Source organism: Carcharodon carcharias, chromosome 8 (genome assembly GCF_017639515.1).
Source record: "Carcharodon carcharias isolate sCarCar2 chromosome 8, sCarCar2.pri, whole genome shotgun sequence".
In the NCBI taxonomy this organism is placed as follows: domain Eukaryota; kingdom Metazoa; phylum Chordata; class Chondrichthyes; order Lamniformes; family Lamnidae; genus Carcharodon; species Carcharodon carcharias.
The window spans coordinates 138,387,340-138,411,597 of record NC_054474.1 but is presented as its reverse complement, the minus strand read 5'-3'; the positions used below and the strand labels follow the sequence as shown (position 1 = coordinate 138,411,597).

The following is a 24,258-nucleotide window of genomic DNA, read 5'->3' as shown; positions in this document are numbered from 1 at the left end:
CTATGAGAGAGTTAGAAATGTATGTTTGTCACATGCAGAAGGTAACAAATACTCTAGCTTCCTAAACAGAACAGGTTGCAGCTCAACACAGAGAAAGTACTGCCAATGAATGACATGCACTTGGAATGCAAATAAAAGGTTGGCACAGAAGACTGATCCTTTCCTGAATAATGGAAAGGAGTGAAAGGCGGTATGTTGATGAGAGAAGCACTGTTTGATGTTGAGGAATACCTGTTTTTGCAACACCTTTCACTGGTTGTGAAAGCTGGCCTTGGACTATTCCATAAAGATCAATCTCGTAATCAGTGCCAGCTACCAACCCTGTTACATCAGTTGTATGCTGATCACCTGGTAGGGAAATCTTCAAAGGGACATTCAATCCATTAAGATCCTTTATTGATAAAAGAAACCTATCAAAAACTCCCTTTTGTGCTGTCCAGGATAGTCCAAGGCTGGTGGAAGTTACATTTTTTACCACAAGATTCTCTGGCATGGCGACTTCTGAGTTTTGAAATTGTGTACCGGAACGGTCAAAGGATTCTGCAACAGATGTTTTTGGATTAGAATTAACTAAACGATCCATGGGATAGCTTTTTTCATAGACTGGTCAGGTGGGAGAAGCCTTGCATTCTCAACGACTCTGTCCACCTGAGGTTACTGTAAGTACGAAAAACGTACATCAGAAGTTACATTCTCCCCCTAAAAGCTTAGTTATATAGAGCAATCCCTTGTTGAATTCTGAAAAATAAAAAAAAAAGACCTGTGCTTTGTCATCTCATATTTTGAGGCCTTAGGAAAGAAGGTTTGGTTAAACAGCACCCCCCACCCAACGCCAACAGCATCTATTGATTCTTTCCTTGCATAGTAGTTTAACTTTGACATTTGTAAAGAGTCAGACTTACCATTTAATGTATTAATCTAATCCATGTTTCGGCAATAGTAGAGGTACTTCTACTTACAGAAGTTTGTGTTTGCCTGCATTTGGGATTCCATTTTGTGGCAGAAGGATTTATTTTATATTTGATTTGTTCAGTTATTTGCCCACTGCCATTGTTCATCTCACACTTCCTTGGTGCAGCTTCATGAGCATCAGCAACCCTTCAGTATCTTGCCTGCATGGCCATCCTTCAGCTATGAGCTGAGACAGTGTGGCCTGAATTTTCGTACAGACAATGAAGGTCCCTGGCTTATCCAAAATGGTGCTGGATGCCTGAATCCGGAAGTCCTGCCCCCAAACCTGTCCCCAGCATTTTCGCAGGGGGGCGGAATGGGGCAGGTTGCACTTTGCACATCAGTGATTCACGGAGACAACTGCATATGTTAAAGTACAGCTGCCTTCAGCCAGGTCCAATTTATGTTAGTGGGATGTCCAAAACACGACTTGGACTTTGGATCTATCAAGAGAAGGTCTAAAGTTAGCAGAGATCTTTGGAGAGGTAGGTACCGTTTTGGAGAAGGTCCTGGGACACATTTGGGAGAGGTGAGGTGCCCTTTGGGGTTATTAAAATTAGACATGCATGTGCATAACAAGTAGATAAACTCATTTGAACTACTGTCAAATTGATTGGAACTGTTAAGAGAATTGTCAGGGGAGCAGTCAAGCTGTCAAGATATTTAAATCTCGTGCCCTTTAAAAAATTGAAAAAATTTTTCTACAGTGTTAAAAAAAGTGCTTGCTATTTCATTCTGTCTGATAACATAAGCCTGGAGACTATCATTATAGGATTAGTGCTGCATAACTGATTTCACAAACTATCATTGTCGCAGTGGATGCCTGTCATTTCACAGATTGATTGACAGCTCCAAATGCTTATAGGGCTGAAATTTTCTCCACCGTTGGGGGGGGAGAGGAGGACTTGATGGGTAGGTGCGCTTCTGATCGGCATCCCCGATCGGACGCATGGCGCCATTTTACATGGGCGGGCCAATTAAGGCCCGCCCAGTGTCATGTCTGCATGGAAGTGCTATGGGGGGGGTGGGGGGGGAGGGTGGGGAGTGTAGGGGGATGCCTAAAATCGAGGGTGCCCTCTTTTGCACATGCGCATGAAAGAGCGCATTCATCTCCCCAAGTGCTGCCTCAGGGAGGTCGCCTCTACTTTCAAAAATATTCATAAAAAAAAAATGTCCCTTACATGTCCCCTCATATGACAATGTTACATGAGTTGGGACATGTTCATAATTTCCAAAAAAACTCCATTAAAATTTTTGAAACCCTACATGAAACGTCATCCAGCCTGTGGATGAGGTTTGATGTTTTTTCTACTTCCTGCTGGGGTCCTGGCCTGCCCACCAACCTAAAGGTTGGACGGGCAGGTCCACTAATCACTTTAATTGCTCTGTCAATGGCCTCAATTGGCCACTGACAGGTCGGCGGGCCCGCAGCTGATTCTGCTATGCCCCCGCCTTCCTGAAAATTTAAATGGGGCGTGGTGACGTCGGGAGTTCCGCCCGTGGTAAAATCCAGTCCATAAAGTCTGTGAGGTGGGACTATAAATACAAATGCTTGCTGTTATAATGGACTAAGTGGTTGAAGGAATTTAAATGTAGTCAATGTTTTTTTATCAACGAGTGTTTTTTTAAAATAGTGAATTCATCAATAGACACTTAGAACTGTATTTTACTTCCTTTCAGCATGAGTCCTAAGGTTTGTCCATGGTGGATCCTGGGTGAGCAGCATGGAGGGTATAAGTGCAAAGGGGGCAGTTGGTGGGCATGGGTTGGCACTAAATTGACATTAAGTTGGCATAGGGGCTATAATGGACTACGGGTGGTCTGAAGTGAGGATTTAGATTAGCATAGAGGGTTTGTGGGGCCATTGGGAGTTTTTAGGAGGGGCATAGATTGGCATGGAGGGTATGAGGGGCCATGGTGGGTAGGTGGGGGCCCATGAGGTGGCATTGGAAATGAGTGTGTGTTAGGAGGGTGGAGGTGAAGGGTTGTGGGGAGGGGGGGAGCGAGGGCCTAGATTTTGTTGTATTGTTTCTTTTGCTGGATAACTGAGGCTGGCCTTTTGCCCAGCCCACCTTAACACCCAGCAGCCCCTGTGCTGCCTCCGAATTGTTTCTGGAGTCGGCAAGCCCGACTCCCATTACAGCCCAACTCCACCGGAATGCAAATCGGAACCTCCGGGGCAGTTTCTCATGAGTCGGGTTTGCAGAGCCAGTAATTCTCCCCACTCTACAGAAAATTCCAGCCGGTGTGTTGACAGGCAATTTGGCTGCGGGGGAGGTGTCAGCATCATGGTTGATCCTGCCATCACCTGGCATTCACCCACACAGGCTTCCCAGCTGAATTCACAGGATAGCAATTAGAAGTGGGACGCCTGGCCGAGTTTTCCTCCCCTGAGGCCAATAGTACTGAGGCCAATTAGGGCACATGACTCATGCCCAGAATGAATTCAGCTCACTGAATACCCTAGGGATTGAACTAGATTCCTTTCTGGACTGGAAGCTTTGGTATTAAACAGGCCATCGTGGAGTCGCCAATAACCTTTGAGTCATAACTATTGGTCAATAGCAAATTGATCTACAATGGAGTTATATGCATAGATTAAATTGAAACAAGAGTTAGCCAATCAATCCCTTGAGCCTATTCCGCCATTCCATCAGATCATGGCTGATCTGTATCTCAATTCCTTTTACATGCCTTTTCTCCATGTCCCATGATAATATTAACTAACAAAAATCTACCAATCTCTTTCTTGAAAATTTCAATTGACCCAACATCCACAGCCTTTTGGAGAGTGCCACGCTTTGTTGTCCAGGCCTTAAGCTCTGACATTCACTCCCTAAACCACTCATCTTCCCTACATCCTTCAAAATGTTCCTTAAAACCTAACTGTTTGATTAAACTTGTGGTCACCCGTAGGATACATCCAGGTGTCAAAGTTTCTTTGTTAATGCTCCAGTAAAGCGCCTTGGGGCATCTTACTACATCAAAGGCTATTTATAAATGTAAGCTGTTATTGCTTTTTTACTGTTAAGAGAATTCCAGACTTTATCTTCCTTTTCTATGCTGCTTATTTCAATTCCAAATGGTCTACCTCTAATTTTATCATTATGTCCAGTTTTCTGGATTCCCCACTAAACAAATTCATTTCTCTTTAGAAACTCTATTAAGTATCATTTAAGACAAGTTGAAAATATCATCCCTCAATTTTATTTGCTCAAAGGAACATAAGCCAACTTTATGCATCCCTTTCTCATAATATAACCCTTCCTCATTCTGGTGAAGCAACACAGCACTCCCTCCAAAAGCGCAATACACAATGCAGTACTCAAGATGGGGTCTAACTAAGGCTCTGTAGCATAATTGCAGCATAACTTCTTCATTTTGATATACCAACTCCCCTAGAGGTAAGGATCATCATTCTATTTGCCTTTTTAATTACTTTTTTTAAACTTGTGGACCAGCTTTTGGTGATTTGTATATATGGACATATTTGCTTCTTCAAGTCCCTGGACTCTCAGCATAAAGAAAATATTCAGGCTTGTCTTTCTTGAATCTGAATATCATGATTGCACTCTTCCTCACATTGAAATCCATCTGCCAAAGTTGTACTCATTCCTTTTGTCTGTCCAACTCTCTCTAATTATATTCTCCCATTTGCACAACTTACTATGCCTCTTAACATAGCGTCATCTGCAAATTTGCATATACAACTCTCAATTCCTTCATCTAAGTCATTAAAATGCATGATGAAAAGCTGAGACTCCGTTATGGCTCCCTGGGGAACATCAGCTATCACATCCCACAATCAGAGAACTTTCCAATTATCCCTACTCTTGGTCTCCTACCTCCCAACCAATTACTCATCCAGTTCACAAGGTTACGTCCAATTATGTGCACTTTCATTTTTGCTAATAACCTTTTGCCCAGGACTTTGTCAAATGTAATGTATTTTAAAGTGGTACTGATAACCTGAACCCTAGGATTGACTGCTGCCTGAAATTCACCGCCACCCTAAATTCACAGCTATTAATAAATGCCAGATTCTGAATTGTTAATTAAAAACTGCTTTTCTTACCATTGTAAAGCTATGTTTTTTTCATATTTGGGATTGCTGGTACTCAAACGAATGCAGTAGTAAGCCAAGTGTAAAAGTATAAAATCGAATAAACAGCATTTGGTGTTTTCATAACCACAACCTACCCCTACAGCACTGAAGAGAAAAGGTTGGACCTTCCAGTTTGCCACTGATCTACTGAAACTTGATTTAGCAGCACAAAAACATTGATATCAAAAATCATTAATTTAAAAAAGTTATTTAATGCACTTGACCAAAAAGGTCAAATAAAATAAGGCAGAAAGAAAGAAAAAATTCTAATAACTCTTTAGTCCTTCTTCTGATTCCTTTTCATTGTTGGGACTTTGAAATAGGTCAACAATATTAATAGTATTTCTGGTATTACTGATTTCCTAATCGTAGATTAACGAGGGGGCTCTTACATATATTTAACTCACTCTCATTATTGTTTTATGAAGGTGTTATTCTAAGGTTGATGCTGGCTCTCCACAACAGAAATAAGATGACCATAGGCTTTTGTGACTGTAGAAGTCTAGCAATTTGAAAATTGTTTTGCAGATCCTGACAAGTCATAACACATGCAAGTTTGGACTGTTATGATGTAAGATGTCTATGTATTTTGTGTATTATGCAAAATGCTTTTTATAATAGCAAAGAGATCAAGCAATACCATTTTCATGGTAACTGTTAACATCCTGACAATGATGGTAAAATAATCTAGACCAGATCATGCTGTCCTGTTAAAAAAAGAATGTAAATGACATGCCTCTAGCAACTACGCAGAAGCATTCTGGAAAGGGATTTGAATTATAAAGGGAAGAGGATCGTTTATTTGCATAGTAGCTCACTGGAGTTGGAATGGATTGTGTTGAGAGTGACACAAGTGTAGATTTGACCTGTGATTCCTTGAATTCAACTATTAATCTCACTATTGGGAGATGATCAGAAGCAAAGCCTTTTCATCAAGCAGAAAGAGAATTTGCAATGAGCCACACCAGAGAACTCTTACACTCATCCTAGGGGCTGGATATAGAGAGCCGGTGGCAGGAGAATCAGAGCCTCTACTTGATCAGGTCTCTTGAGTACTGCAGGGACAGCAGTGGAATGGAAAGGGAGGAAATTAAATTTGCTCTTTACGTGATTCACCATTAGAGACTGAAATAAATAAGAAATCCATGTTATACCTGAGGTCAATACATAAGATTAATGCCATCATTAGGGATCAAATTTTGAGGCTTAACAGATTTGACTAAGCAATATAAAAGGTTATTAAAGCTATACCTCCAGAGTTACTATTTGTTGAAACGGTAATTTCAAACCACTAAAGTTTCATTAAAGATAAGTGAGCAAGGTCATTTCTAACTATTATTGGATATGTACCAGCCCATGTTCAACCTCATATATGAATCCTGAGGTAATTTATTTTCAATTCAATATTCCATCACTGTCATGAAGAGATACTGTCCATAATGTTATTGGAAATTATTTTTAAAATGGAATTGTAGTGGAGTCTGTGTCTATGTGTATGACTGTGTGTCTTAACTGGATTAAAGCCAACTAGTCTGGGTGCTTTAATGTATACTAGTTTTGAGATGTTAATTGGATAAATGCAAGGAGGATAGAAGGTAAAGTGTGGATTTGCGTTTGTTGAATAAAACATTCAAGAGTGGGAGTAAAATCTTGCATCTAGCTAGGAGACACCAAGCAATGTGTTTATTTTTTCAGCTTACTAATAAAATTGGTGGAATGAAAGGATATTATTGTTAGGAGATGTAATGTTAAAAGCCTGGTGATACAATGGAAAATTTACATTTAAGGGAAAGCTAGGTATAAACAGAAAGGAGTTTGTGTATGTAAGGCAGAGGTATTTAAGATCTAACCAGCCTATAAACCTACAACTGTTTCTGCAAAGGAACCAAATTGCAAGGAACCTCATTTTGAATTTATAAGGTCAAATATGCTTTGCCTGGTGTCTGTTTAAAGCCTATGGGTTATTGTCGCCTTGGTGAAGATTTACCTGGTAGTGATTAACTTGGAGATTTGTTTAATAGTTATTATGGTAGTAATTTGCAGACATGTGTTGTGTTTAATTTGTTGTTAAATTACTAAATGTTTAATTTAGTTTTATATAAAAAACCTCAAGGCTAGGTGGTCTTATTCCTGAATTCAGGGCCACATCTCAAACATACTAATTGAAAATATAGGTTATGACAGTTGTTCAAGTTTCCTTCTGGGATTCAAACAATTTAGCCTTTACCAATGCTATGTCATAACAATTACAGTGCAAAAATCTGAGCTGATTCACTTCTACAATGTAGTAGGAAGGCTAACTGGCCCTCATGCACATCATATTTTACTAGCATGAGTTATACCATAGGAATCTTGCTTAGTACTACACTATACATTGGGTACAGATGTTAAAGCACCATGATGAGATTACAATCCAATATGCGATGCAACATTCCTTCATTGGGTCAAGAAACCAGTTAACCAAAGAACTTCTGATACCTTTGCCAACACTGTCCATTCAGACACTGAACACTTCCAAAACAACAACATTTCAGCCAATGTTATTTTCATTTTGTACATGTAGCAAAAAGTATGAACAGGTACTTAATAAAGGCAGAAATGCTAGCATGGAAATCAGGAATGTACAGTAAACCCCCTCAATAGAATTGCCATACGAGTAGTGTGTTATGAATTAGCATTAAGAACATTATCTGACTATGGAGTACTGGATTGGAAACATATTGCATGACAAGAAATTAAGGTTGCTTTCGGTGAATTAAATTAGGTTATCCCACCTCATTTGGATCTCTGAAATTTAGTTGATTGGCAACCACTTATGCTTTGTGAGAATAGAAATTTAGCATTTTTAAGTCTGTTAGCTCAACTAGGGTTCTTTCAATTCTAGCACCTATGAAATTATTGGTTTGTTTCCACTCTCCCCTTTAACAGATTCTTAGGTTGCTGGATGAAGTTAACATTCTGTATATGTATCTGAACTCAAATAGCAAGCAAACATGAGCAGTGGTGGCGATGTGGTTTAGGGAGAATTCCTATCATGCTCATCCAGTCTGGCTGTTCTAGTGATTCAGGTCAAAACTCTCAAGGTGATATTCAACAAAGAGCAGAAAGACCCCTCCCCCCCGACCCCCTCCCCTCTGTGTTCAGACAGCCTTCCTCCCTTAAGCAGTATCGCCTATTAAGAGAATGTCTGTTTTTTTGCCTCATAGTAATTTGAGAGTCATTGATGGCTCAGATAGCTGTATCTTTACCCCACATAACAAAGTTACTGCACCTCAGAAAGTAATTTGTCCTGCAGAGCACCTTGAGATGTTTTGCTGAATAAATGCAAGTATTACTACATTGAAATATTTGATTACATATAAGTATTGCAAGTAAAAGAATGTGGCTTCACTATTAAGATAAGGAAATGGCACATTTCTGAATGTTGACAGAATATTTTTGTCATGGGGGTTTTGAGGGGTTGAAATTTTTCAATGTTAGGTTAAGTCTAAAAGTACAGTACCAGGGCTTTCCCACTGGTGCAGAGATTCCCTCCATGAACAGCTGAGTCATACCAACCAGAACACACCTGGGTAGATCCCTAGTCTGTCTTGCCTCCAAGAATTTATCATGTGGTTTGGGAAAAGGTACAAACACTCTCCCAACACCATGCTCTGCCCCCTCTCCAACACCCCCCCCCCCCACCCGCCCCCCGACCCACACACCAATTAGTAACTCTGCCAATGGCTCCCAAATAATGGCAACTAAATCAGTACAGATTGGGGATCAAACCTGGAAACTTACTCATTGTTAGAGAAAAAAAACTCTCAAGGTGATATTCAACAAAGAGCAGAAAGACCCCTCCCCCCGACTCCCTCCCCTCTGTGTTCAGACAGCTTTCCTCCCAAAACTACATGTTGCGATGTGGGATAAATTTAAAAGTCAAGGGCATCCAAATCCAAATGTGCAGATTGGGATTATCCTGAATCCCAAATTTTGGAACAGGTTGGATCCATCACTTCTGTGCATTTTCACATTGTAGGCCATGAATAATACCTTATCCAACATCCTGGCCTTAAAGTCAGCAGCAATGACTACATTTTGTGACACAGCTGTATTTGCATTCCCTATCTACATTCATGGTTGTCAATGATTTTATGCTTTGCTAGAACTATCTTTCCATTTGGACTGTCCCTTAACATCCATTTATCAGTAACCCCCAGGTCTAAACATATGTTTCCGTTTGTCTTATATAGGAACTACCCAAAGGCATGCTGTGATCAATAGCATTGTAAAAAGAGTAGGGGAAGTTCTGTACATTTTTAAAATGAGGAGAGGAAGGGGAAGAGGGGTATATAGGAAAAGATTGTGAATAAAAAAAAATACCTGTTGTGGCTTCTGCATTCAGAGGATCTGAACGCCACTTTCCCACAAATCCGTATAAATATACCTTATAATGTGTACTATCCAAGAGACCAGTTACCTCCGTGTCACGAAAGTCACCATTTAGGGACATTTCCAGTGGTCCATAAAGCCCAGTGGAATCTGTGACCACTATAAGAAAGCTGTCAAAAGATCCATTTTGCAAAGTCCAAGAGAGTTTAATACTTTTGGAAGTAGAGTTTACCACAGTAAGGCTTCCTAGTTTACTATGCAACACCCCTTTCTCTGAATCAAATGAGGGCCCATGGTTAAAACTTCCGTCTTTGTGCAGCCGAGAAGTGAGGGATGTTGTCTGATCTATCAGCTCGCCAACGGGGTTGTTAAAGACAGCTAAAAATAATTTTGAAGGAATAGTGTTTCAAAATGCTATGCCATCAGCAGAACAATAATAAAACAACATTGTTAAAAGAGATATGTTTCCAGTTACACAATGTCATGAATTGGGATGGGCGGTATTTTATCTCATTTCTCGTCACGTTAAAATAAATGGTTTACCTCACGATCAATTGTAGCAACTTGGGCTTGGTGTGCATGGCCAATTGTGCGAACGATGGCAAATGTTGGGATTTTAAATGACTATCATTTTAGCAGTAACTGGAAACAATCTGGCATCCATATAAAGATAAAACTGGTAATTGCATTACATAAATGTCAAGCAGCAGCACTTGGTTTCTCAGACAGGCGCCTGTTACAAACTTCAGCACCCGGCTATTTATTAAGGACGACATGATACTGGGAGAAATTAGTATTGAAGGAAATGAGGAATGAAGCAAGTTCAAAATATTCAGAATTGAGGAGTAGACTGCTTTAAAACACTAATACAATATTAATACACATGGGTAAAGTTTCAAACATCATGCTTCTGTCTATATCGTGGCAGCATTCTAACCTCAGCTACAATTAAAGCCTTCTTTCTTAACAATGCAAGTCACACAGACAGAAAACGGTCACTAATTCCTATAACAAGCACAAGCAAGTGACAGAGGACAATCGCCCTCCAATTTTATGCTAGCCTTTTCTCCATTTCACGCGCTTTTTACACCGTGGCTCGCTCCTCTGCACAAGATAAAAGGGCTGAACATACTTTCTACCATTCAACAAATTACAAAAGACTGGGACAAGAGACAAAACCCATTCAACAACTCTCGAAACAATTAATAAGCCATGCGGGCTGGCGTCAACTTTACTCACAAGTATGCATGCTTTTTTAATTCTCAAGCTGATGCCTAAATATATTGGGGGGGGGGGGGGGGGGGAAGAGGGGGAACATATTCCAGCGGATCTGGGACAACGTGCTGATGAGAACATTAATGCTCGGCCATGCAGGCAACAGCCAATTAGCTGTTTCATAATAGCCAGGATTCTCTATGCAACACCAGTTTTAGTAGATCTTAACATCACTATAACTGAAAGGTAGTCTGGAAACAAAATGGTAAAGCTAAATACCTGTGGTAACTCTAATGTTCAGCGGCTCTGAGCGTTGACCACCAGCAATTCCATAAAGAGTTATCTTATAAGGAGTGGAGGGTATTAGGCCTCTTATTTCAGCAGCTAAATCATCACCAGTCACGGAGATCTCTGTCTCATCATCGGCTCCAAGCCCACTTCTATACTTTATGATAAAATAGTCAAAGGATCCTATTTCTGCCATCCAGGAAAGTTTGATAGTATCGGAGGTTACATCGGAAGCAGTTAGGTTACTGAGTTCAACATCACCAGTCCCGGAAAACTCAGGCACAGAAGCTTCTACTATCAAGGAAACAACTGGCACTGTTATTCTTCCATTTGGAAGAGGCGTGATGGCCTCCTCCAGAGTAGCAGAGAATGCTGGCTCCGGCATCGCTACAAAAGGTAGTTCAAACATTTTAGTGCAAATCTGTTCAGTAGTATTGAAGGAGGAAAAAACTGTTACAATTGTGCATTGCTTAATCAAAAGTCAGCTGCTGCATCTGCAATATCACAGTTATTATACTTGTCCTTAAAAAAAAGTTAATAGCCTGAAAAAGATGCAATTGATTGAATTAGCTTTCATGTTGGTTCCTGCAAGCGACCTAATTAAATGGAAATAAAAAAAAAGCACAACATTAGAAGCAATCAATTTGTTTTTCTATTACAACAGTATGGAATTATTTGATTATCAGTGTTGGGGAGGTGGGGAGCGGTGGTACAGATCTGTGCCTGGGCCTGAAGTAGGTGTACAGATTTGTACCTGGGCCTGAAGTAGGTGTGGGTGCATTAGAGCCAGTTTAATGAGATAGGGAACTGTCATCCTGCCTCATTTTTCAGTTTGACCATTCACTAGGCACTCCCACGCTAGGCATGCCCTAAACACGACACAGTGGTTTGGCCTCACCCCAAACCATACTGAACAGAGTGTCTGGGATGTGAGGGTGAGGGGAGGGTGCCAGGTGCAGGCCGAAAACTGTAAGTAGGATTTTCTTTAAAAGTTTCTCCACCGTGTCCAGATGTTTAAGTTGAAATGGGACATCCTGGTAGCTGTGTGACAGTTTGCAGGACTAACTGTGGGCCCCACTTCCCTTTCTATCAGTATGAGACCTTTTCAAGGGATAGGTCAGTTACATGGTTGCCCCTAAACCATATAAATAGCTTTGGATAGGAAATTCAGGTGCTCTAAGTCCTGGAAAGATCCAATGCATATTAGGTGGGAAGCTGTTGTCCAGGATGAGGTTAGAGAAGGTGGGACAGGGTAATCTTCCCTTGTATTTTGACTGGATACAGCACTCTTTTGGATAGAGTGAGATTATGTTGGAATGTGGACTACCTCAGGAATAGCATCATCAGGGATAATGAAGAGTACACTATTTATTCAAAAATTGTCAGAAAAAGGAATTCTGAATATTTTATTCTCAGTGCTCACAGAGCAAGTATACTTCAAAAAAGATAGATTTGAAAGACTGCCTTAAGTTAAATACTTTTAAGAAAAGCACCTCCTGATATATGGACTCTTGAGCAACATCTCTTTAAAGTTGAGGAATATCTCCTTGTGTTACTTGGAACAGTTTCTTAAAGGAGTCAAATACTGCTAAGCAAGATGTCCTCAGCTAGGGATCAGAATAAAAATAACTGCAAGATGATCAAATTAATAACAAGGAGAATGTTATTTTGGAATTTATCTCTCATGCTTTGTTTTTGACTGAAAATATTTTCCTATTGCAGTGGACACAGCAGGGAGGACTGTCTGTAGAATACATTTAATATATTGTGGTATTTAGGAAAATTATATTGCTGAGGTTTAAATATTAAAACTGCCTAATGAGTATATTTCCAATCAGATTGCTTGTAAGTATGCCAGCTCAAAATGGAGTTCATTTTATTTTTGTGTCACATGGAATTTGCACCTGAAAGCTTTAGGCATCGAGTTTGACTAAACTTGCAAAATCACAGACTCTTTGCTTACTCTTGTCAAAATTGCAGGAGCATTAAGAATTCTTTTTCCTGATATCAAATAAGCTATTAAATAAGATTTCATAAACATTTTTCAATACATAGTATTGTTTGCTATTACTTACATGCATGTATGCATACACACAGACATAGCCATATCTTATTAGGTAGTTAGTAGTAATGAATTAATTATTGAAATAAAAGACTGAAGTAATTCTCCACAGTAGGGGAGTTTTTTTTATTTCAATATTCCTACAAGGCCTTCATGCTGGACAAAGCAACAATCCTGTAAGTCTATATCAGTTCCATCCAATATTTAAATCTCATTCTCATATTGAAGTATATTAGTTGGTTTGCACATACTATTGTATTGTAAACAGCTTTGGGGATCTAAAAGCTTAACATGGGGTATCTGCAATAAGCAGTCAGCAAACTATTCATGGACCTGTAAGAAGATTAAAATGGATGTCATTTGGTTAAGAGCAATTGTATTTTATGCTTAGTTAGGCAGGTTCCAGTTGAAATGCTTAGATGACACCGTTATCATTCAGGACCGAAGGATGAGTAGGAAAAGTTAGTATTCTACTGACTACATCTAGCAGGGAGCAGGTGAAGGGAGCCAACTGTGGGAAAGATCACATATTTCCAGTAGATCCTATTCTTTTATAGGATTCATGGAATATGCTGCAGCACATAGCTTGCCCTTTCAAAGAGGTTTCATGTACAGCAGCAAGCACATGACCTGAACCATCAGTAAACAATGCTAAGGTGGAGCTACAGAATCTGGTAAAGTACCTGTAGTGACAGATCCGACCAGGGGCTCTGTTCTTGCTGTGCCTCGAAGAGCCATAAGCGTCACCACATATTCAGTGGCAGGCTTCAGATCAGTGAGAGCGACTGTAGTCTGGTCTCCCTTCACAATAACCTGCTGCGTTTCTCCATGGGTTTTAGGATTATAATTCACAACAAACATGTCAACGGGAGCTAAAGGAGCTTCCCAAGCCACTGAGGTACTTGTGGGAGTTACCTCAGAAAATTTAAGACCTCGCAGTGCTTCAAGGCCTGTGAAATTTTTTTAAAGAGTAGAGAATTGCACATGAATCCATCTGATAACACTTCCATGTTATATATTCCTCTGAACTGTGACAAATGTGAACTAAGAAAAGACATTACGACAAAGTTATTCAATTTACCCTCCATTCTCTTTGAGAATTGTCCGCCTTATTTCCAATGGCTATCTGTTATACTTATTGCAAATACTATTGTTCTTAGAAGTAGGCATTGTAAATTGCTATCTGGACACCTTAATAATTGCATTAGAACTGAAATATGGTGCAATAGTATCTAAGTTGAAGGATATTTTACATATGTCAGTTTGCAATGACATACTATAAAATAGCTTTGTAAAGAACATATGATAGATCAAACAACCTCAACCAAAAGAAGCCAATCACATATTGTGTGACAATAACGAATAACTCTCAAAATAACGAGTGTGTACTAGGGATATTGAAACCATGTCAAATAATTCAGCCTAAAAATTGCAGTCAATAATTATTTCTTAATTTTTTCTTAATTTTTACATAATTGATGTAATTTATATCATGAATTGACTAGGTTAAAAAAATACAAATTAAAAAAGCTGTTAGAAAAAAGTATCCCGCATGATTAGATACGTTATTTTAATGTGTTTTGTAAAATGGCACTGCTTTTCCAAAGACTTAGGCACGGTTACCCTTCAAAAAATCTTGATAATAATATAGAAATGCAACAGAAACTGCTGGAAATAAACAGCAAGTCCATCAGCATCTAAAACAGAAATGACAGACAAATAGTTTCTGTCAAAATCTTTCATCATATCTTTGTTTAATATAAAGGACCACATCAATCCAATTTAGCCTTTTCTAGATACAAATGGATTTGTGTGTTTCCAGCATTTTCCCTTTTTTTGGAGATTCAGAATTTTTCCCCCTTTAGTTTAGTCTATATAATAAGAACATTTTATTTTATTAATATATTCTCAGTTTTTATTCCCTTGTACCGTTTGAAAAATATACTTAAGTGTGGATTTAAACTCAGGGCTAGTTTCCATGGGGATCCTGTTCTGGTGGATTAAGTTTCAGCAAGCTGGTATGCCTCTGGTGCCATGGTGATTTTAATCGCCAAGCATCATTTAAATGCCTTAAATGAGTGTGTGGAGGGTGCAGAGTGCTTATTGGCAGAGGAAGATTGGGTGATCAAGGGCTGCCCACTGGCTCCGAAGGAAATAATGAAAAGGGGTTTTGAGAGAGTCCCCCAAGAGGGTGGGGGCGTGGGTGGCACTGGGGACAGGTGAGCTCACAACTTTGCTTGTGGAGTCCTGAGAAACAATTCTGCTCATTGAGGCCCCATAAAACACCCTGGAGCCTTTTTGTCCTTCCTGCGAACTGTCAGCATGCTTCAACCTGGGAGCAAAGCTGAGCCAGCTTCCCAACTTGCAATCTGATTAAAACTACATTGAGGTCCGACTGACGATATAGGACCTAAATTCACAAGCTTCCTGCTTGGTTTAGGTGAGCGCCTCACTAGCCTGCAGAACCTCATGGATTAATACTGGAGATTCCTGGAGAGGGTCGAACTCCAAATGGGTAAGTAGCCTACCAAACCTAAATCAACTCTTTAAACCATACCAAATAATTCAATAATGAAACATCCTCATTGTTTACTAAGTTAATATCCCTATTTGCTTTTCAAGGAACTTTGAAAATAGGTACAAAAAGGTTGGTAAAAGCTGAGAATTTAACATAGCTTTGATAACTTGAAGGGAACTGGTTGGTGGAGGATGCAGTATTAAAAGAGTTAGGAGCTTGTGTTGCACTTAAGTGTACAATGATAGTTCAGAGATTTTCTTTCTTCCTGGTTATTACCTTCATGAGAACTCTTAGATTACAATGAACATGAGAAAAGCAATCAGTACATTTTATATTAGTTTGAAATAACTGAGAAGGGAAATAACAAAAAATAAAGTAAAATAATAAAGATATTCATTTATTTAGTCGGCTGTTGAAGCCTTCAGGTTCTTATTCTTTAGAAAGTTTAATTAGTTGTTTTGGCAGCCACTGCTTTTTATTGGTATGTAGCAGATATTAATTTACCCATTAGGTTTTTGTCTTTTTTTTAACATAAACAAGTTGGTTAGCTCATTTGGTTAGATGGTTAGTATGTGATTCAGAATAACACTGAGAGTACAGGTTCAATTCCTGCTGCAACTGAGGTAGACTTGGGACCTGCCTCCCTGTTTGATGTGGAGTGGTACCTGTGAATCAATTGTCTCCCTCTAACAGAAAGATACCTACAGTCCTTCATGGACTATGGCTAGCTAGCTGCCTATCTACCTAATTATATAAGATTTAGGGAGGAGATCCATGGGTGCATCAACATTGCTTTTAAATGAGAATTTTGTTGTTTTCAAACGATGAAATAATATGGGTTTGTGATCTGAAAGGGAATATTTTACAGTTATGTATTTTTGATTTTTCTTTTCCCTGATAATCTTTCAACTCCTTCCCTACACTGGCTGCTTCCTCCAGTTCAGTTCCATGGACACCTGATCTGTGGTACCACATCAAAGTAGCCCCCATCTGCCTGTGGTTCCCAATATCAGCAATATGTGTTAATCAGGAGAGGCCAATAATGCCTCTCAACCTGACAACCAAACATGAGCACTTCCACTGTGATCACAAATTCCCTGGCTAATTTCTCCCCCAATATCCTGAGAAGACTCAACTCAGTTGTTGCAACACCAAATTTTCGGCTTGAGATCAGCAACTCTGCACAAATTGGAGATCATATTTGACTTCCGCCTTCATTGCCTGCACTAGTTCAACTACATTGAGAGGAAGGGAAGCAATTTTCTAAATAGACACTGGTGATGTGGAAGTCCAACCCCTTGAATATATATCAGAAAATTGCAGGTGCATTACCTGCCCCTGTACAAACTGATGAGCTTTCCATTAGCTAGATCTTTCATTAAAGTGTATACATATGCCCAAAGGTCAAGAAAGCACTGCTTCCAACACAAAAAATGACAGTGTATTAACTCTGCTCCAGAGAAAGCTTTCTCTGGAGTGTCTCTAAAGGGAAACACTTGCAGACTGTACGTCTGGCAGTCTGAACTAGAAATAATAATGTTATTACATTAAATAAATTCCATCTTCCACTTTCTGTCACATTTGACAAGTCTTAAAAGTTAAAGTTGAGTGGAATAAGGGAGCTGCTCTTATCCTTATAAAACAGTGAATTTGTTTAATATACAGAAGAGAAAAATATATAAAAATCTGCTGTTTTGTTTGGCTGGTAAGTTTGACTCCTACACCATGTGGTGAACTTGGCACACACAGCTTATAAATCTTCTGTGTTGTGCAGTTTTATGCAGTAGTCATGAGCTAGTACAATAGTAATCCAATTTATTATTTTTTCTTTCATTTAAAAGTAATGCTGACCTACCTATGGATCTTTTTCACAATTTTACATGAGTGTTAAAATAAAATCTCTTGTATGTGAATTCCCAGCAAGCTTGTATAAACTGTATTAATGGATAATAACCGAATTGTGTTTGTACTAACATTCTTACTCTTATAGCCTCATAAGGGCTATAACCCAGCTCCCTATTCCAATATTCATATACATTGTTCATTATATATTCTATATAATCAAGTCACTGCACAATTTAAATTTAGCATTGTCCGAACATTGCATTATTAAAAGTCAAACTGAATAAGTCCAACAATCTATATGATTTACATTTGCAAATTCATATACATGATGGAACTGACCCTACAAAGCTGTGCTATTAGCAAGGGGTCTCACCTACAGGCTACTTTTATTGGGAAACCTGCAATCACCCAATAAGTACTACTGGTTTTTGAGGCTCTGGATGTAGTTCAACCACAATATTTCTATATTACCACACGAATGTATTATTTATTACCAATATGTGCCAGGTTATACAGACTGGCCATGTAACTCTGTCAAATCACGTTTTTGGTTGAAAAAGGAATATCCATTACACAAAAATATTTGGACTAGTGTACCTTCACTTTTAACATTGCCAGCTTTTAAATAAAACATGTAGAGGGCCATTTTAACCTCCCTATTTCATCAGAAAACTGACAGGATCAGGTCGAAGGAAAGGAGAAGTTAATACTTCACCTAATCTTACTCTCCATTGCCTTCAATGGAGAGTAAAACCAGGTGGACCAGCAAACCAGTGTTGCACCCAATCATGTCAGTTTACATGATGGGCAGATGAAGGGTAATATCACCCCTTGAAAGCCCACCTTTGTGTTTTGGAAAGAAGCAGCACTGGTGACAGAATCTCTGTAAGGATAAAACTTTCTTGAAATGTTTGTCTCAACACAAGCAACAGAGATTAAACATTTAGCAGCATTTAAAAAAAAAACAAATAATGAAGAGATCAAAATGGCATTCAAAAGTTCTTCCTTACCTGTCAAAGCAATGGTGCTGGAAGCCCTGCTCCTTTGTTTACCTCGCTGTGCTATTAGGATAATGGTGTACTCAGCCGCAGGGTCGAGCCCAGTCAGGATGTATGAGATAGCATCGGCGGCCACCATCTCCTCATGCCTCTTACCAGCGGATGAGATATAGATGATGTAGTAATGATCTATTACTGCCAGTGGGCGTTTCCATGTCAGCGTAATTGTGTTCTCTGATGTCTCAATCACTTTCAAGTCTCTTGGACTGTCCAAGTCTGCAGTAGCAAATAATTAGAAACTTTAAGTGCAGTTCTTTCGTTATGCTTGGGATCGAGTATACTACCCAATATGGAACTTCACCATGTAGGCCAGGATCTCAAGTTTGATCCTCTTTCTTGACCAAGTTAGCTGATTTTACTGTAGGGCGATAGGAGGGATACAGCAATTGGCTTCTGGACAACTGAACAGTAAAGGAGGAAAGAAATCAGCCAAGATTTTTGTCCCAGATTTCTATCCACCATTGGCCTTGGCTGTGTTGACCTTCATGATCTGTGATTCTCACCATCTTGACTGATACATTGAGAATTCATACATAGGTCAGATGCTAAAAAACAACCAGTGGCTGTTAACCATTCATAGTAAGGGTCAATAGATGAAGGAAGAAATTGGAGAAAAAATGGTGTGTAACTAATGTCAGTGGACTAAGACCTCACATTATATATTTTTATAAAATATATGTAGATATCAAAGTTAATTACTAAAACTTTAAAAACTGGACAAAGACCCTTTAAAATGGCTGCAGCTATGTCTGTCTGTGACCTTGAACAAAAGGAGCTACCATGGCAATATCACAGAAACCTGGACCTCGTTATCTCTGAAGAGATACTAATGACCCCGGTTGGCTGCAGAGACCAAATTCAAAGAGAACTATACAAAGGTCATCTGTATTTCATAAGCCAGGCCTGACCAACCAGACCCTATCCATCTGTTAGGATAAAGGACCCTGCAACCTTGCTTTCAAGTCTTAATGGGTAGAACATTTAACCATCTCAGAAGCGCAGCTGTGAGATACACACCCTTTGTCAAAGACACTGTGAAAAGGTGGGAGTCATCTGACATGGAATCCCTCTAGCTTGTGTAACCAGTAATATTAACTTGCTGTACTGGATAATACCTCGGTCTGCCATTTTTCCATCTAGATAGCTGCGGCAGCACAGAAAAAGGGCTCTGTCCAGATTGAATACCTGACCCCATCTACACTGCTTCTGCTGGAACTTCTGTCCCATTGTCTACAAACTGATTTATTTCTTTGTGTCTATCTCCGTGTGTGAAGCCAACTCTACTGGAAAAGTGAATTATACAGCATCGGGTTTCAGTGTGGACTTCTGTGAAAGGATACATCATTGGACTTTGATTCTGCATTCTGGACTCACATGAAATAATAATTCTTTTCTCTGTGGTCTTTGCCCTGTAAATCTTTATTTTCTCTATCCCTCTTTTACTGTATGAGTGCACAGGGGTTTACGTGGCAATCCCTCCTCCCGTGTTTTGAGTGTGTGCAAATAAACAAACCCTTTGAGTTCATCCTATCGAGTCTGCTGTGGGGTTATTGATAGAAATTGGATCACACCAAAATTGAAGGGTTGGGAAATACACCACCGCTTACAAAGGGGGAAACAAATCAAAAGCACCTTTCTGTTTACGGACGGGTGACAAGAGGAGAAATCAGGGTTGTTTAAGTTAATCCCCCTCCGGTCCATAACACTAACAAAACTGATCTGTAACTTAGTGACCTCAGAAAGGAATTTGCCAGATTGGTTCATGTTGTTTTTAATGAATAGCTGTATTTCTTTTGCAATAAAGATTCCAAGTAACTTTTCTACTGTAGTAGGATGACAGACAGTTTTGGCATTGGACGTGATATCTTGTTATCATGACATGAACGCCTTTGTTGTCTGGTTACTAGGGTTTATTGTAAAGTATTTAATATATTAAACAAAGTTCACAGTGGGAAACTTCGTAATATTCAACTTACTCCAGAACTCTCTATAAATCATGAGAGACAATATCGTGAGGCATGATGAAGATTTTCCTCCCAAGTGGAATTAGCTTTATTCCAAAGTTCCTATACAATATGTTGTACCCATAAATGTACTAAACATCTGTTTTTTTAAACCATTTAAACATTTTCTAAGTATTTATATTATTGGAAGTGAGAGAGATGTATTGACACTTTCCATTTTCGTCCGTGGAAGTAATTTTGAGAAACCAGACTCAAAGTCAGTCATAAAAACAGAAAGTGCTGGAAACATTCAGCAGGTTTGGCTGCATCTGAGGAGAGAGAAATAGAGTTAACATTTCAAGTCCAATATGACTCCTCTTCGGAAGTCATATTGGATTTTACATGTTAACGCTGTTTCTCTCTCCACAGATGCTGCTAGACTTGCTGGGTTTTTCCAGAGCTTTCTGTTTTTATTTCAGATCTCCAGCATTCATAGTATTTTGCTTTTATCAGAGACAGCCATGTCTGGTGCAAGTTTGTAGGAGTTAACGGTGTTGATGTGATGAGCACTTGTCCTCTGACTGGTGTCCTGCTTTGTCTAGGGTGATTAATGTTTAATAAGACTTGTGTTTGATTGTAAAATGTATAGTGTGACAAAGCTACACCGCCTCTCTCATCTCCTCCATTGTTGCTAAATTGTCAGACTGCTTATCCAACATTCTGTACTGGATGAGCAGGACTTTCCTCCAGTTAAAACTGGGAAGACTGAAGTCATTGTTTTTAGTTTCAACTCCAAACTCTGTTTCCTAGCTACCCACTCCATCCCACTCCCTGGCAACAAGAGATTAAGCCAGTCTTCGTAATCTTGGTGTCACATTTAATTCAGAGGTGAATTCCCAAACTCAAATTTGTGCCATCACTAAGACCACCTACTTCTGTCTCGGTAACATCGTCTGACTCTGCCCCGTTCATCTGCTCCTGAAAATCTCATCCATGTCTTCATTACTTCTAGACTTGACTATTCCAATGCAATCCTGGCTGGTCTCCTACATTTTACCCTCCATAAACTTAAGGTCATCCAAAACTTTGCTGCCTGTGTATTAACTCACAGCAAGTCCGGTTCCCCTATCACCTCTGCGCTTGCTGACCTACATTGGCTCATCCTTGCTTTCAAATCCCTCCATGGCCTTGCACGTCCCTATCTCTGTAATCTCCAGCCCCACAACCCTCTGAGATACCTGCACTCCTCTAATTCTGGCCTCCTGTGCATTCCAAATTGTAGTTGCTCCACCATTAATGGCCATGCTGTCAATTGACCCAAGGCTTCAAGCTCTGGAATGTCCTTCCTAAGCCTCTCTACCTCTCTTTCTGCCTTTAAGACATCTCCTTAAAACATAACTCTTTGACTAAGCTTTTGGTCATTTGACCTAGTATCTCCTTATGTGACCCCTGTCATAATTTGTTTCATAATGCTCCAGTGAAGCGCCTTGGAACATCTCATTATGTTAAAGGTGTCATATAGACATATGTTGTTAAATGAATCTAAACACAATACATTTGTTGAAAATTCTGAAAAAAGAGATGTTGCTGAAGCTTTTCATCTTGCACTCACATGGACAAATGCAAGAATACCAAATTTCGAAGAATCACAACCATTTATACTACAGGAGTAAAGGGTATGGATTTGATGATAAGTTGGCTCTGACTGGCTGAGACGTTGCCATGGAGAAAGCAACAGGGAACCATAGGCTTCCAATGATCCTGGGTAAGTTAGAGTCAACTTGCCAAGCAATCAGCACCCCTTTCTCCTGTTGTATAAGGTATTGTGGTCGTTTGGAAGTTGCCGTTCTTGCATTTATCTTGATGAATGCAAGACATAAAGGGGTGAATTTTACGCCGGCAAGATTTTATGGTCCCACTGAAGTCAATGGACTTTTGAATGTCTTGCCGTATTTTACAGCCCCACCCCCACCATGATGGACCAGTAAAATTCTGCCCAAGCTTCAGCAACATGTCTCTCTTTTCAGCAATATTCAAGTTCTGTACTACCAAGTGACTGTTAATATATTTTTTGTTATTGTTGCTGTTGTTGTCCCTAAGAGGATACAGAGACAAGAAACCAAGGGTTGAATATTATGGCACCCCTTCCTGCATATATGAAGGTGGAGATGGGGCTGGTGCACGTGATTTAAAGTGGGCAGCCAGCCCACCATCTTCCCACCTGCCCCCAGCCTGTCTCCCATGTTAAGGTGGGTGGGTAAAGTGTCTGCCGACCCGCCCACTCTTAGGCCTATTGAGACCGCTAAAGGGGCCAATTAATGGCCACATAAGGACCTCATTCCAACTCCACCCTAGTAACATGTGTGGCAGGGAAAGGCGGAAGGGAGGCGGTCAGCCTGGCACGTTTCATTAAATGTGTAAAGGTGGACAGGAAGGGGCAGGTACCTCCTTAGTGGGGGCTACCTCCCAATCTTGTGTCTAACCTCACCATGCCTCTAGAAATCGACCACACAATTCCCTCTCCTGCTAACCAAAATGCCCAGACATACCTTAAAGTCTGGTGTCCATGTTCTTCTGTTCTGGGGACTGCATGTGGTCCCAGCAGCAGCCACTACTTGCTTCTGGCGCTGCTGGTACCACAGAGCTACTGGTCAATCTGATTGAGGGTGGAGACTTCCTGTGCCTCAGAGATGGAACTCCTGCTCTTAACTCATTAAGGCAGCCTCCTGTGTGCTATGGCTGCAGGCCAGTGTCGGTGTGGTGCCAACTGACTTTTCAACTGGGGTGGGGGTATGGTGGGGGCGAGGAATACATCTCCCCGTAAAGTTCACCTCCAAGTGATTCTGGGCTTCAAGAGTCAATGTTGTGAGGATAGACTAAGAAGTTTGGTTTGTTCTTTTTGAGGAAGGGAAGGAAAATAGCCTAAATGGTATCAAAAGGCAGCATTTTGAATAGTATGATAAGATGGCAGGTGAGGGAGTGAGAACAATCAAAAAGAGATAGCTATGTTGGGTCTAATGGTCTTTCCCTGTCTTTAAGAACTTTCTATGGTAGGAATTGGTTATGTGTTCTGCCTGTTTTAGGGTGTAAAATGAGCACAGAGCACATCAGGTTAACAATTGGACCGCCCATGTCCAATCTGCATAGGCAGTGATCCCACTGATAAATTTCTGGATACATTTTAGGTATTTAACATCTGTTGTAGGACCCTCTTCCCCTACAAGAGGGATAGATACAAGGGAAACAAAATATGTGGTATGCTCAGATTCCCAGAAGGCATTTGATAAAGTGGCACACAAAAGGCTAATTCAAAATAAGGGTGCATTGAGTTGGGAGTTTCTTTATTCTTTTGTGGGATATGGGTGTTGTTGGCAAAGTCTGCATTTGTTTCCCATCCCTAACTGGCTTTGAACTGAACATTTCAGAGGGCAGTTAAGAGTCAACCACATTGCTGTGGGTCTGGTGCCACATGTAGGCCAGACCAGGTAAGAATGGCAGGTTTCCTTCACTAACAGACATTAGTGAATCAGGTGGGGCTTTATGACAATCGATGATAGTTTCATGGTCACCATTACTGAGGCTAGCTTTATATTCCAGGTTCATGAATTGAATTTAAATTCCACCAAAGAGCCTAGATAGAAGAGTAATATATTAGCATAGGTGGAGGATTAGTTGATGGCAGGAAGCAGAGTGTGGAAGTAAATTATTTTCAGGTTGCGAGGCTGTGACTAGTGCAGGGCTGCAAAGATCAAGGCTGGGGCCTCAGCTATTTACAAGCTATATTAACGAGTTAGAAAAAGAGACAGAGAGTAATGTATCTAAGTTTGCTGATAATACAAAGCTAGGTGGAAATGTAAGCTTTGAGGGGGAGGCAGTGAGACTGCAGAAAGATGTAGGCC

General features: G+C 40.0%; 1 protein-coding gene across 4 annotated transcripts in view; it reads right to left on the bottom strand.

Moving 5' to 3' along the window:
- tnc (tenascin C) overlaps positions 1-24,258 on the bottom strand; it is a 108,793-nt gene that overhangs the window by 48,152 nt on the left and 36,383 nt on the right. For 2 of the 4 annotated variants that reach the window (XM_041194098.1, XM_041194100.1), the window contains exon 9: positions 18,369-18,632. In XM_041194098.1, coding sequence (XP_041050032.1) covers positions 18,369-18,632 — 264 coding nt within the window. Of the gene's footprint in view, positions 1-231; positions 541-10,924; positions 11,321-18,368; positions 18,633-24,258 lie in introns of all 4 variants that reach the window. The other 2 variants (XM_041194096.1, XM_041194097.1) reach the window with 2 other exon arrangements.